Source organism: Thermobia domestica, chromosome 9 (genome assembly GCF_964235325.1).
Source record: "Thermobia domestica chromosome 9, izTheDome1.hap1.1, whole genome shotgun sequence".
NCBI classification, from domain to species: Eukaryota; Metazoa; Arthropoda; class Insecta; order Zygentoma; family Lepismatidae; genus Thermobia; species Thermobia domestica.
In genome coordinates this window covers 6,696,062-6,711,739 of record NC_137462.1, presented here as the reverse complement: position 1 = coordinate 6,711,739, position 15,678 = coordinate 6,696,062, and the positions used below count along the sequence as shown (strand labels likewise).

General features: G+C 38.1%; 1 protein-coding gene across 2 annotated transcripts in view; it reads right to left on the bottom strand.

The window, feature by feature from the left end:
• The window catches only part of clu (clustered mitochondria protein homolog), a 193,719-nt gene that overhangs the window by 71,661 nt on the left and 106,380 nt on the right, over window positions 1-15,678 (bottom strand). The window contains exons 1-2 of one of the 2 annotated variants that reach the window (XM_081770530.1): window positions 12,344-12,582; window positions 179-426 (exon numbers count right to left, since the gene is read on the bottom strand). In XM_081770530.1, the coding sequence (XP_081626656.1) occupies window positions 179-426; window positions 12,344-12,389 (294 nt within the window). In that variant the 5' untranslated portion in view covers window positions 12,390-12,582. Of the gene's footprint in view, window positions 1-178; window positions 427-12,343; window positions 12,583-15,678 lie in introns of those variants that run through there. The other variant, XM_081770529.1, reaches the window with a different exon arrangement.

Sequence of the window (15,678 nt, the reverse complement as noted above, 5' to 3'; positions counted from 1 at the left end):
AAGTCGAAACACTAATCTTACAGTCTGAACAAGGTACAATTAAGGTGCTGAAATTTCACAAGATATTGTACACGAGAACCAAAGAATATGTTCGGTCAGAACTTTCAGACAAGAATGTTCTCACGAAACACTTCTTCCACATTTACGGTCCTACGATTAATAAAAATAACTGCCTTACCTGAATGTCGAAAGGTTCCGCACCAGGAGCCAATATTTTCACTGTGAATCCCATGTCTTGGATAAACACCACTTCTTGACCGTCCTTTTTATCACACTTTTCACCCTCCTTCGTTGACTCAACTTCCCCCTTTTCAACAATGTCTTCGTCTTTGTGTTCACAATTACACATGTCCCCCTCACCGTTCATCATCACAGTCTTCATCTCGATTGAAGAGTTCTTCAGAGACTTCTCTTCGATACTGGAATCTGAAAATAAAAGATCGATGTGGAGAAGTTTTGATGAACTAACGTTACGTAACATGGGCAATATAAATACAAAATTAAGATATAGAGACAGACTATTCTCTGCAATTAAAATACCAACAACAATTTAATCTACATGAAGCTGACAGTTCCAAAATTCACTTATCTTGGCTTAAAATAAATAAATAAATAAATAAATAAATAAATAAATAAATTTGCGGTGCGGCTATTGGTGAGATGTAGTTGTTTATAAAGATCAATTTGACGGTACCTTGCTGCTACCTCGTATCTTAAAAAAAAAAAAAAAAAAAGACAAAATTGGAAAGCGACTTTTAACTAATCTCCAACTTTGTCAAACATTTTTTTTTAAGACAGATACGAGGTAGCTGGAAAGTACCGTCGATTTCCTATTTAGCTCAGATTTCTTAATTTCTTTAATTCCCAACAGAAAAAGTGAAGGTCGCGTAGACTATATAGATTCCCTGTATACACTCCTGAAACCTGCGCAATAATTTCCGTAACTTCCACATAAAATTCCTTTGCAAAAGCAAGCTTTTTCTCTCTACTTGGTAACAAAACTGTCTCACAAAACGTTAATTTTTTCCAATGGCAAAAATTGACAGCAACAGAACGCATTATCAATTTCAGTTGTTTACATTAACGAAAGGAGGAAACAGCCGATTTTTAACACATCAAATCCTCTATACGTGAGAATTCCATGACAGAGTGAAAAAGTGCATGACTGAACCGGGATTGATAATACAACAGTCAGAGGCGTTCGAAATATGGACACTGGATTGTCCAAGTACAACAGGAAGTTTTGCTATAAACCACATGCTCTGAGTTCACCGATTTCAAGAGTGAGAGGCTGTATGACTGTTCTGGGAGCGGACTGGGTAGTGGTTAACACGTCGGCACGGTACGCAAAGAATCCCGAGTTCGAGTTCCATTCCTGTCATTCACTTTTTCACTCGGTGTATCAATAAGTTATTTTGTCCGAAATGAGCATGGTTCTCAGCTAAAGAAAAGCTACTCTCAAATATTCACATATTCTTAATCAAATTATTAAAAATATAAGTGAAAACATCAATTTCGTTGACTGCGTCTGTAAAAGTTTTTATGATTGGTTTCGGCTTTGTTATGGCCTTGTTCATATTTGTATTCTGTACGTTAAGCTTGGTCATAAAGTATCAACTTGTTTTGTCAATCTGTGTATCATTCTCTGTTCCGTTGTTTCTGAAGATGCAACAAGTTTGGTTTTCCATTTATCTAACGTATTTGGTCTAACTTAGATCTAACAGTAAAATGGTTTGTAACGGTTGTTGAATGCTTTGAGTTAACGATGTAAGTCTATACACATTAAGAAAAACATTTTTCCACACACTGCCGTTTATTTTGTAAGAATAAGCTGATATTTTATGTATGAAGTAATCGCAAGCGTTAGGCTTCCTAAACAGAGAAGTGGAAAATTTGTTGTTGTATGTTGAAATGTGGAGATGATATAATAATAATAATAATAATAATAATAATAATAATAATAATAATAATAATAATAATAATAATAATAATAATAATAATAATAATAATAATAATAATAATAATAATAATAATAATAATAAAGTTAATGTCAAGTTCTGAGGTGATCTTAATATTCGTATGCAGATTATTTAACCCTTCTAATGAATTGGAGAAATTTTAATCTCTTTTGTAAATGATTAAACAATCTTCCACATAGAGAAAATAAATAAACTGATGAATTTATACCAATCTTCGCTCAGAATTTCCGATTCAAATCTGCTTATAACAATGCTGGCTCAGTGGAGAAAGTGGGCTAGGCTTACTTGATAAATTTTATCAAGATAAATTTTGTAGATAAATTTTATCTCACCTTATTCGTTTCAAATCTGCTTACCCATATTTATTTAAGTTTAAATATTCTCTGAATTCCAGATAGGACATCTAGCCTTTTTACCCTGGAATGTGTAACATAGTCAACGAAGTTCGTGTGTTTGTGAAATGAAATAAAATGAAATCTAAGTTTTACGTCCCATGGTTATGCCGGCTACGCTAAAAGAGATGGTGATGGTGAGAAATTAAGGAAATGGTGGTCTGAAGAAAGTGAAAAGAAACGGGAGAATCCCGAGAAAAGCCATGCACATGGTGTTTGTCCACCACAAAGTTTACTTGGCGCGAGCTGGGGTCGAATCAAGAACCCCATGCACCAGAGGTGAACGCTCTACCACTGAGCCACCGCGGCCTCAAGATTATAAGAATTAATAATGATGGATAAAGAAGAAAGAAACAAGGATGGGTTCAGGCAGAAATATCTGAATCACAAATGTCTATGCAAAGAAGGGTTCCAATTCTTTCTGTGCTAAAATATCGATATTTGGGTTCCTTAATTTATTATACTGTTTCGGTTGTCTATAAAAACACTTGAACTCGTAATTGTGTGTTTGTTGAAAGTGTACCTGCAAGGCCTAGAACACCTTCTACATACATCCCGTTCTATATAAATCATAACTCATAGCATAACCGCAATACATTTAAACTGCAGCAAGAATAAAAAATTCGGTCAAGGGAAATTACGTTAAAACATTCCCCTTGCTGCCATATGGCACCGAACTTACTTCCTACAATGGATAAACTTGGTTTCCGTAAATTTATTGTTTTCGTTCGGAGAACGAGCTTTTCAGGTAATATAAAGAAACAAGAGGCCCTTATGGATTTTTCTGCACCAATCGAAAAAATGAAATGAAATCTGAGTTTAACGTCCACGATTATGCCCTTTAGACCAAGAGAGACGGATGACTAAGGCGAACGAATGATGGAATATTTTGTGGAATGAGAATGTGGGAGGAAACTGAAGAACCCTGGAAAAAAAACTACGGACACGATGTAGTCCACCACAAATTTACTTGGCCGGGGATAGAACTAGGGACCCCATGCACCACAGGTAAGCACTACGACTGAGCCACTATCACTCCCGTGCTTATTTAAAGCAAGTTTTGACATAACAAGTAAATTTTATGAATAGTGGCACAATTTACATAACACTTTTTTTTTTCAAGACTTCAATACTTAGAGACCAGGAAATGTCGTTCACAGAGATGACAAAGCTTCCATGCAAAGCACTTCGTATTGATTTACAAGTTGTAAAGACCCCACAACTGTACCAAATAGTAAACAATGTAATAGTAATAACAGAATGGAATATTGTAACAAACATGAATAGCATTTAAATTATAAGCAAATAACAATTAAATTTGTAATGGGCCATAATCATACGTTATGGCATAACTGATTGCTCAAATTCAACATTACCAACAATTAATAACATTTAAAGTAAGTTAATATGAAAAATAAGGGCGACAGACAAGATCACAAAATACTGTAATGGATTAAACGGATCCATTACAAACGCATAGGTAAACTTACTAAACGTTCTTTTATCTTTGCATTTCAGGTCTCTAATTAAAGAAGTTGATGCATTATATTTTATAAATACATTTAACTAGAAGAGATTGCGCATTGGCTGTTATGAAAGCTATCAGGATAAAAAGAATATTACATCCTTTGACTTTTGGCCTTGGTTCATGAGCTGCAAGAGAAATCACTGAGACTGACACCGCACTGCAACTTAAACTTCTCTTAAGTCCTTGGCTATTTGCCAAACAAACCAATTTTACAACGTAACAATAAGATGAACACAGATTACTTTTAATGTCTGCGGTAGTAAGGCACGAAGAGGCAGTATTTAGGGTGATTGTTTACCTTCTGGAACAAGACTTTTCTAAAAGTTATTAGCTTTCCTAGCTATTTCACGTAAAGTCACAAATTTCGACTAGTTTGGTGACACGATGACTTAAAATTGTATGTAGCATATCTAGTGTGGTACATTAGGTGCTCGGGTAATCGCCTTGTTATCTGAAGTTTCTAGGTTAGGTTTCAAGTACCTGTCATAGCGATTTTACTTTTCAGGATCTTCACTCATTTTCCTTGATAAATATTGCGATAGTATAGTGTCTCGATGCCTTTCTTTAACTTTTATATTTTCCAAGAATCCTCAAATTTCTGAAGAAGCGAAAAATCCTACGACTACATATATCTAATCTAATATAAAGAGACTGACAAACACACAAACAAACTGTCTAAATGCCGCCTGGGGATCAGACGAGTGGACAGAGTTGCCAAAATTTGGTCACGAATACCTTGGTCCAGGCCCCAGACCAAGGCATATCGTTTTTTCAAAATTCGAACCAGGGGGACTCAGGGGGAGGCGTTTACCGGAACATGTAAAAGTAGCAGAAAATGACCGATATCTGTGTCGAATTCATAGTTTTTTGAGGTTGCTGAGATCAATGGTGAAACTCTGATCGCATTAACTTCGAAATTCACCCTTTTCGGCTGCGGGTCGGGGTCACCGGAGGGAGGGATACCGAGACAAGTAAAATTAATCCAAAAATGACCGATATTAGTGTCAAATCCATAGTTTTCCCGGTCACTGAAATGAATGGTGATACTCCCACAGGCATTGACTTCGAAATACAGCCCCCCCCCCCCCCCATGCGAAGAATGAGTATATTCAGCTAGTATTGAAATAAAATACAGGATATTTGTTACAAACATTTATATCACTTCTTTGTTTTTATGCATTATCTTGTTATTTCGCTAGATTAAAGTTAGAGCAAAGATCAGTGTCTTATCATTGCATTTTGTACCAGTGTAAAAGCCTACCTTTCACGGGAAGTGTGTCTGTGTTGTTGAATGAAAGTTCAGATTCATTCTCTTTTATCTGCTTTAATACATTATAAAAGTAGAGGCGTCATCATGAATGTAGATTTTTTTAAAGGCTTACATAACTCTTAAAATAGCTTTGTAACATTCTACGAGGGTCAATCGAAAAGTTAGCTGCACTAGTTAAGAAAATAAAACAGGATAGACATTTTACAATAACTTTATTTGTATCGTAAAGTTCCATTCACAATCTACTTTTCAACGTAATTACCTCCGTTATTTAAGCATTTGTCGAGGCATTGTACAAGCTTTTCTATGCCTTCTGCAAAGAAATCCCGTCCAATACCCGATAACCATTCTTGGGCTGCAGCTTTCACCTCATCATCCGAGTGGTATCGTCGCTTTGAAAGTTCGTCTTTCATGGGACCAAACACATGGAAGTCACACGGTGAAAGGTCTGGGCTATAAGGAGGGTGATGGTCTTCCCTCGCGCTCAGCATCGTCAATATCTATACGTCCGTTCTCAAACATATAGCACCACTTCGCGATAGCTTGACGTGACATTGCATTTTCATCATACATTTCATGCAACTACCGATAAATATCAGTCCAGTTACACCTTTTCGCTCACAAAAAACGAATCACTGCACGCATTTCTAATTTGGATGCCACTTGCAGCTGTCGACACACGTTTACAACTGATTGTCAGAACACCTCCACTTGCCTCGTGAAAGCCGCTACGTCACACGATACAGCTACATGTCTGCAGTGTTGCCACACAGTTTCATCAAACTAGCCTTTGACCGAAAATATTTACGAAGGGGTGAAACTAACTTTTGACTGACCCACGTATATTAAACTAGACTGAACTAGATTAGACTAGACCCACTAGAAGATTGGTTAATTTCAACATTAACGTCCCTTTCCAGGACCAATACTATATGAGACGTGGACCTACGGTTTTAACATGGGACCCAAACCACTTGAGCTATTGGTCTCTGAAAGATGAGCTTTCATTCAAACAACTTTCTCATTATTTTGTATGGGTTTATGTAAGCTGTGTTCGGTTTTAAATTCTTAATTAACAGTTTCGCCGTCTATTTACTCTGCCGTCTTCAAAGTATTTACAAATAGTTTGTTGAATGCACAAAAATCAAGATTAACGTACAAATAAAGATTTAAGAAAAAAATTCTTGTACAGGTCCACCTTGACAAGAAGAATTTTATGAATGATAAATAAATAAATAAATAAATAAATAAATAAAAAGATTGCGATCTTGGCCAATAATCAGTTTTTGGATCAGGAGCCATAACATTTTTGAATGGCCCTAAATCAAGTTTTCGTATTTTCTACGGAATAAGCACATCATACTGAATTAACTGATAGTCTGGGTTTGGCTACACTATATGTAGTTCTCCAGATATAAGGCCTACAAGAAAAATTTTGATTGAAATATGTAAGAGAGTAAAAGGAGTAAAATGATTCATAATATTATTAGTTAAAAATTGAAAACAGAACAATTTAGGTGAGTTCATACATTTGACAGTGTGTTCTTTACATAAGGTAATTTAATTGCAATTTAGTTCGGCAGTTATCCCAACTCGGAAAGAAAATTTCCCAGTTTCATTCCCAATTCTCTAAATTTTAAAATGGTATTTCAGTGCTAAATCACTCTCCCCACTGTGTTATTTCGTCTGCTGGTTTAATGGCTAGCGCATGCGCCTTTGATTTAAGGAGGTCCAGGGTTCCATTCCCAGTGGGACAGCATAGATATTTGAAGGCATTACGAGGTTTGAATTCCATGTTAACTATAAGAGCACTACTTATATAGCTTTATACGATGAAAGCCTTAAATTGTTGCTTTTAAAGCGAAATCTCTATTGTAACTCTGTAAGTATTAACACATAAATTTGGTCAAACAAGAAGGAAACGGAAGATGGGTTAACCGAGTACCAAACCTTGTTGAGGAAAGGAGCTTACTACACCTCACGATGTGCACGGGTTAAAAGAAATTTAATACAGGAAAAGAATACAGGCTAAGGAAAATGTTCCTGTCTAAATTTAGAAGATCCACACGTTAGCAATTCTAGTAAGTAGGGAAGTCGACATGTAAGAAATAATGGGCAAAAGAAAAGAAAATTCTGTTGTTTAGTAAAGATACAAATTATGATAATAAAACATTCAACACAATGAAAAAACAAAAAAATCATTAGTAGTACACTATGAAATGAAATCTAAGTTTAACATCCCACGATTAGGGGAGACGGAAGATTCAAGTAAGTGAATGATGCATAATCGGTGGAATCAGAATGCGGGAGTACCTCGAAAAAACCCACAGACAAGATGTCCACCAGAAACTTACACAGCTGAGATTCGAAGCAGGGACTCCACGCACCAGACGTAAGCGCTCCACCACTGACCCATCATACTATACTATGAATGAAATCTTAGTGCATTATACTGTATTTAAATTATACTCTTAAAAATGACAAGTGGAGTGAACTGAGCTCACAAGCTCCTGGTGTACAAAATTGGAACACAGCCTCTGTTGTTGAGTTCAGCCTGGTCATCAAATATAGCAATCTTTAGGTTTTAGGCGATGGATTACTACTTGCCCACTGCATTTTATTCAGATCCGGTTTAGTAGTTACCGAAAAATAAAGTACCACATATAAAGTGAGCCTAGTTGGGTATGTCCCTGGTCGAGCCCCACCCCAAATACCTAGTTATATCATAAATACTGTCACAAAGTTTGGAGTGGCGCTGTAGGCATCCAGAGTGGCACAGTGCTGTTATCTGTGTATAAAGCGGAAGATGCATGTAGTGTGTGTGTGACTTCATAACATACGTTGATACTGTACTGAGTTCTGATGGAGTGAGGCGATTACGAAAATCGTGTAGCAGTAATTGCACTACAGAAGGACGGGAAGACAGCAGGTGAGATTTTCAACCTCTTGAAACCCCTACAAATCAGCAAGAGATTCGTGTATCGCACCATAAAGCGATACACCGAGACTGGAACGGCAGCTGACCGCGCAACGAGTGGCAGACCACGAACGGTACGAACCCCGAAGGTCCAGAAAGTAGTCTCAGCAAGAATTCGAAGAAATCCTGTTCGAACACAAAGTGTGATGGCTGCTGAGATAAACATAAGCAGAAATTCCATGTCTTGTGTACTCAGGAGTGACCTACATCTACGGGCGTATAAGAGGCGGACTGGTCACTTTTTCACCCAAACATAAATGTCGCAGAAGGTCCTTAAATCAAAGAGACTGTTGCGGCGTTACGCCCACAATCTGCACAGAAAGATTCTGTTCACTGACGAAAAGGTGTTCACAATTGAGCAGGCCTACAACGCCCAAAATGACGTGTGTACGACACGTCATCTACTGCAGCTGCTGAGGCAGCTCCAAGGGTTCAGACGGCACATCATCCTGCCTCAGTGATGGTCTGGTGGGGAGTGAGCTACTCAGGCACAACCCAGCTGTATTTTTGCGAACAAGGTGTTAAAACATCTGCCAAGGTGTACCAGGACACAGTGCTAACACCTATAGTGAAACCACTGTGCTACCATGTTCCCTGGAGAAAGGTGGACCTTCCAGCAGGATTCCGCTCCAGGCCACAAAGCGAAAACAACTCAGGACTGGCTGGCACGGAACGTCCCCGACTTCATTTCTACCGCTGATTGGCCTTCTAGCAGCACGGACCTTAACCCGTTGGACTACAAACTTTGGGCAGTCTTTCAGGCAAAGGTCTGCCAAAAACAACATCCATCTGTCGACAGTCTGAAACAATCCTTGACCCGAGCAGTGAACAATTTTCCCATGGACGTGGTGCGTAATGCCATTGACCAGTGGCCGAACAGACTTCGTGCCTGCATCAAGGCCAAGGGGGACATTTCGAAAAATGATTCGTGCGTCAGGTGTACAACATATCAATGTAAAATATGACCAAAATAAATTGCCTTGGTGTTAATACTCTGTGTTATTCACATTCAAACTTGTGAGAGTATTTATGATGTAACTAGGTATAGAGATCTTTAATTCCTAGAAGATGGGCTACTTGCCAACCGAATTTTACTCAGATCCGGCCAGTAGTTGCCGAAAAACAATGTACAGTCACCGACTACAGTTTTTTTCCTTCCATTTGGTGAAGTTACTTTCGTAAATAACTTCAAAATTGAAGGACAAAGTCAGTACAACTTTCAGTTAAAAAGAACGTAATCTTCTGTACGTTCCACTCATTCCACGTCTTATTCCCACAATAAATTTTACCAAACGGAAATAACTCTTGTCGCTGACTGTACCACATGCAAGATAACTGGAACCGAGCTAAGCTGGCTGAGTCCCGGCACCAAATACAGAATGTTTTATTCCTTTGGCCATGGACTATTTGCCCACCAAATTTGGTTCAGATCTGGCTAGTAGTTACCGAGAAATAAAGTAATACATACATACATACACAGAACGTCGGGAGCTAATAAGTTCATGAATGTCCGATCTCTAATATATCCAAGGAGGTACAATGCTTTCGTACGTTCAGGAAAATTGAGAGTTTAGAATAGGCTTATGGTTACGAAAATCAGATTTAGAAATTGGGTTAATATACCCTCTTTAAAGTAAACCCTAATAAGACCTGCTCTGCCTTAAATGCTATCAAATTACTATTTTGTAGAATACAAGAAAAGAGACAGTTAATCTTCTTGGCTATCTTTATGATATAATGATTTAAAATTCTAATCGAGTTTCAGTTTGTTTCAAGTCCTTCTGCAACACAGATTATGAAGAACGGAACGAAATTATAGTAAGAACTAACGTATGCCGCTCCGAACATAAGTAGGTGTAGGTGGGTACACAGATTGTCATGCAAGAGCAACCCTCGTATAAGCCGTTCCCCAAAAGAGCTTGATTAGAGAGTGATGACACTGGCCCCGGCTTTGTGACATAGAACTCTTGGGTTCGGTTTCAAGTGCATTCTGACTGATCCTGATTGATCTTTATTGATAACAAGAATTTTAGGAATGATCCAAAAGATGGATCAGAAGATTGTGATCTTGGATAATAATTAGTTTTTGGATCAGGGGCTACAAAATTTTTAAACGGCCCCTAAATCGAGTTTTCCTATTTTCTACGGAATAAGCATATCATACTTAGTTAATTGGATTTAGCTACACTATGTGATATAGATAAGGCCTACAAGAAAATTTTTGATTGAAATATATTGGATCTTTTAATCTAAAAATACATAATATCGATATTTTTATCGTGTGTACCTTTCGTACACGTGGTTCCAGGTTCGATTCCTGATCGGAAAGCACAAAAAATTAATTTCAGAATTATTCACTTTATCGTCCGTCTCCTTGAGTGTAAAGGACATAATCGTGGGGTTAACTATATTATTATTATTATTATTATTATTATTATTATTATTATTATTATTATTATTATTAGCGTTATTCAAAAGCTTAGCTGTAACAGCTCACACTCCTTTTACTACAGTCGAGTCGAGACATAATTTCTTTAATTTAAAAAAAAAAAAAAAAAAAGTGGGGATAGCTATATTCCGCAAATGCGAGCCACGACGTTCATTTAAATTGCTTGAAAATACAATTTATCACTCTTGAATACTGTTACATAGTTACGTCACATGTCCTCCGTACATAAGTGACTCTTAACACGTTCGCTGCTGAGGACGCCCATCGGCGTCCAGTACTGACTTTGGCATATGCGCAGGACGCCGCTCGGCGCTTGTCCCTGCTGCTGATTCACTTTCCCGCCAATAACTGCACTAGTGCTGGCGGGAAAGTGAATCAGCCGCAGGGACAAGTGCCGAGCGGCGTCCTGCGCATATGCCAAATTCAGTACTGGACGCCAAAGGGCGTTCTCAGCAGCGAACGTGTTAACCGTTGGTATAAACACCTACAGCGTGCTCACATATGCCTTAAAAATTACTTCGAAAAAAATATCTGCGCTACGATGTCACTAAAAAGCTCGAATTGCATTTAACGGAGTCAGTTCAAGGACAGAAGAGGTGAGGGCGTGCGGTAGCGCGTCCGTAGTATGCAGGCGCGTCACTAATGGTGGGCGTGCGCGTCAACGAGTATGTTGCCAAATAGTAGTATTGAATTTTAACGCGGTTGGGAGCGCGATGGCTCAGTGGTAGAGCGTTACCTCTGGTGCTTGGGGTTCCTGGTTCGATCCTAGCTTGCGTCGTGTGGACTTTGTGGTGGACAAACCCCGTGCTCATGGGTTTTCTCAGGGTTCTCCCGTTTCCTCCCACTTAATTCATTCAACCATTTCACTATCGTGTATTTCTCTCTTTCCGGAGTTCCTTCATGGCTACGGGGATGGCATATGTGCCTTTCGAGTGGATGATCCGGGTTCGATTCCCGGTAAAGCCCATGTGGTTCGGATCCCACGTGAAGTTGTAGCTTCAAGTCTCACATAGCCTCCCTGCTGAAAGGGATGCTAATCTCAGATCACATCACATCTCTCTCTCTCTCTCGGTTACATAACGCAAATTTTATTTAATTTCTGACACAGACCTATAATAAAAAAACTACACTGAATGGTTCTCGAAATACTGAAGGGGCTGAACTATCCATCAGAAACCGTAGGGGGAGGCGCCTATGAATATAGGTGTCGTCTTTTTTTTTTTTTTCTGTCTGATCAGTACAGAATTATCAATAAATCGCACACGAAAAAATCGTAATCATACAGGCTGCTTTCTGCTGTTATTAAAGTAGTACCGTATTACTTTTTCTAAAAGCTGTTAGCAAGCCACCTTAGCCCAAAAAATAATACGTATTAATCTGAATAGTATTAATTTTGATAATGCTTAGCTCCAACATCTCATACGCCTATTTTTTACTGTAATATTAATTCAACTGAGACGATGAAATAAAATTATAATCAATAATGCTAGTCTGTGCAAATCTGTGTAACTAAAACACTAAAGAATAAAATAAACATAATTAGAGCATTATTTCGCCGCAGCAAAATGCGTTTTAAACGCTCTCAACAGTTCATCTACACTAAACGCTCTTTCCTCAAGCAATGAATATTTCCACGTGCTGCTGGGAATCTCACATGCGGTTCAGAATTGTAAATGATAAGCGCATCTTACGTAATACCCTTGCGGAAGCTCATCTTGTGAATCCGCAGAAGCAAGAACAAAAATTACCTCTTCCTTCCTTAGTTTTCGGTCCATCTTCTGTTTCAAGCACCATTGTTATAGCCCAAAATACGATTAAAGTCTTATTTCGATAGTACCACACAATTCACATATACACAAGGCACGTGCAATAGCAAACGCCGACAAGGAAGAAGAAATCACGCTAGAAGTCCTAACCAGATGATCATTTCTAACGATGCGCACAAGCTTCCAGAATCGTGCGTCGTGAAAGCCTTCTGCTTTTGGATCGTGACGTCGTTCGACGTCATCATGTCGTAATTCAACGAGCTACCAGTCCCTTCAGAGTAAAAGAGCTACTTACAGAATGAAAGTTACTAAACGTTTTTCCGTGAACTAGACTCGCTCGTTTGGTCTGTTTTAAGACAAGTTTCACGAAGTGGCAATGTTTGGATTGCTTAAGATGTATATACTTTATGTTGTGAGAAAGGTCTTTAGAAAAATATGACATGCAAAAAATATATTACTTGCAAATCCCACAAATTGCGCTAATATTATAGTAAAGGGGAGACAAATGAGGATGTTGAGGGTAGTGCAAATGATTTTTTTGTAAACTATCTCACTGGATTCAAGTGACCTTACGCAGTCTTCTTGAAGAATGATTAGCGTCATACTAAATGCCTGACAACTGCAGGAAACATGTTAGTCGAACTCGTTAGTATGGCACTAATCACGTATCAGAACGACTCTGCATAAGGCCCAAGAAAATAAGCTTAAACATTGAAAATATCTACGCAATCAATTTTCATCACATGCGAAACAAGCATGTACAGCCTGTGAACATTTAATTGAAAACAACGAAATAGTCCATGCAAAATCAACTAAGTTCTTAGAAATTCGGGCAGATAAAAATCTCTCCTGGAATGTGCATAAAACCAAGCTTAGTAAATAAATAAATAAATAAATCATTCTTTTCGTAATTAAAGTACTTTAAAACGTGTTTTAAAAGATTATATTTTAAAAATAATTTACTTTGGATTATTCCAGTCGAATTGAACATATGGCATTATATTTTGGGAAAACGCACACAAAGCCGAAGTAATTTTTACAATACAGAAACGAATATTAAGAATGATGACACTGCTAAACCAAAAGATCACTGTAAACCAACAAGAATATTATTGTTTCTTTTACTTTTGCGTTTAGACATAAATGATGTGTCCACTTTATATGCATTGTAATTCAGTGCTAAATGTATGGAGGAAAAGGACGAAAATAAATAGGAAGAGGAACATAAACAAAAGCAGCTCTCACCAACGCAGATTATATTGTATAAGCTGCTGGAAATTACGTCAACGAAAAACAATACACTTGCCGAGAAGCTAGAAGGAAAATATGGCTTCGAAACAACACAGAAATTCCAGTCCAATATAAGCTGGAATGAAAGAGTAACATTGTGTTGTTATTTCATTTAGTGGTAGAAGGTGTGAAGGGTCCCTGGTTCGATCCCCATCCACAAAATTTTATGATGAATAACAACGTTCGTGGATTTTCTCGAGGTTCTTCCGTTTCCTCCCACATTCTAATTCTCATTATTTCATAATCATTCACTTTCATTAATCATCTATCTCCTTCGGCGTAAAGAGCGGAAAGGTAGGATGTAAATAATAATAATCTGAAAATAGTATAATTAATGTTTTTATTAATAATACCTTAATGCAGGAGTTTTCAAACTGTACGGCGCGCCTCACTGGAGAGGCGCCAAAGGTTGTCAAGGAAGGCGTGAGACTTTAAAACAAGATCCTACAAAGGAGAATATATATAAAGGGCGGATCCAAGGAGGCTATAGGGGCTATAGCCCCCCTTGACCCTCAGGTATACACAGGATAAAATGGGTTTCAATCCTGTTTTACACTGGATAAAACGGCAAACTATGGTTTAGCTCCTCCCTTGATCATATCCTGGATCCACCACAGTGTATATATATATATATATATATATATATATATATATATATATATATATATATATATATACAGGGTGGGCCATTTTAATTAATCCACGGAAATATCTGAAAAATGATAAAACGTAGAAGAAATGTTTGAAGTAAACGTTATATATTGCTAACGGGGAAAACCATTTCCGCCAAAAGTACCCCTCTCCACCCCCCGGAAACGGGGGTAACGGGGGGTAACTTTGAAATGTCAAATGGGAACATGGGTCGAGTAATACCTCGTTCGAAAGGTCTTGGAAAACTAAGTAACGCTGTACCAAAATTTGTTTCATATGGAGCACCAGTTTCAAAATGGCGGCCATGATATAGTTCGGAAACTCCAGTAGCCGTAGTATGAAAACCATGGGAGGTAAATGAATGGAACAAAATTGAAATACGTAAATATCATAGGGCATATCGAATGATGTGACCCCTGCGCTCCCAGCGGCTTCCCTGAAGGGATCTTGTGAGCTAACTTCAAAATTTCAATGTCCGACCGGACAACGGTTCGGGCGTACGCTTGACCTACCCAATGCTGTTTGGAAGGCAGACTTCAGGGATAAAGAATTAGTGCACTCAGTTAATGCGGATGGCCACAGTCAAGGGCGCCCATAAGGGGGGCAAGGGGGGCTCTTGCCCCCCTAGAGGAAATTGTGCTTCGGAATATCGAAAACTCAATAGACTTTTTAGAATAGCTACAGCAAAATTTGAAACTATATTTGAAATGCCGCTTTTTCTTGCCTCCCTTGGAAACCACAACATGGGCGCCCTTGGCCACAGTTACATTTTGATTAACTATTAGCACTCATGTCATATTGTGAGCTTGAGGGACGAAACAGTGTGTACGTATATCCCCGAAATGCTTTCCGAAATAACCAGCACGCATTGCATATAAGTTTCTGTGGCGACGGAGATTAGCAAATTCACACGTTTGTAAGTTCCAGCAACTGCATTATTCGACAACTTCTTTCGTATAACGTTCCTCCTGTTTTCGCATCAAATCATACTTAGCCATATAGATATGCGTTACCATTCAAATAAAATTTCACCTTTTTTTAGTCACTACAGCGTCATCCTTACAAACAAATGTTTCAACCATACCATACCTATTTGTAAGGTAGCCTTAATTTGCGAATTAAAGTAGAGTTCTCATTTGAACTTTCACTGTTACTTTCCGCCCCACTCACATACAGAGCACAGGAAAAGATTATTTTGCAGGACTTGGATATCTCTCTATACATTATGGCAATTTTACTCTAACATTTTTATTTCTGTTGTATCATTCTCGAGCCTTGGAACGCCTCCGTGGTTTTCCTATTTAATTTTCGTTATTTTCATTTATCTCTACCCGTATCCATACTATGGGCACTAGACGCTTTCTTAGACACATTCA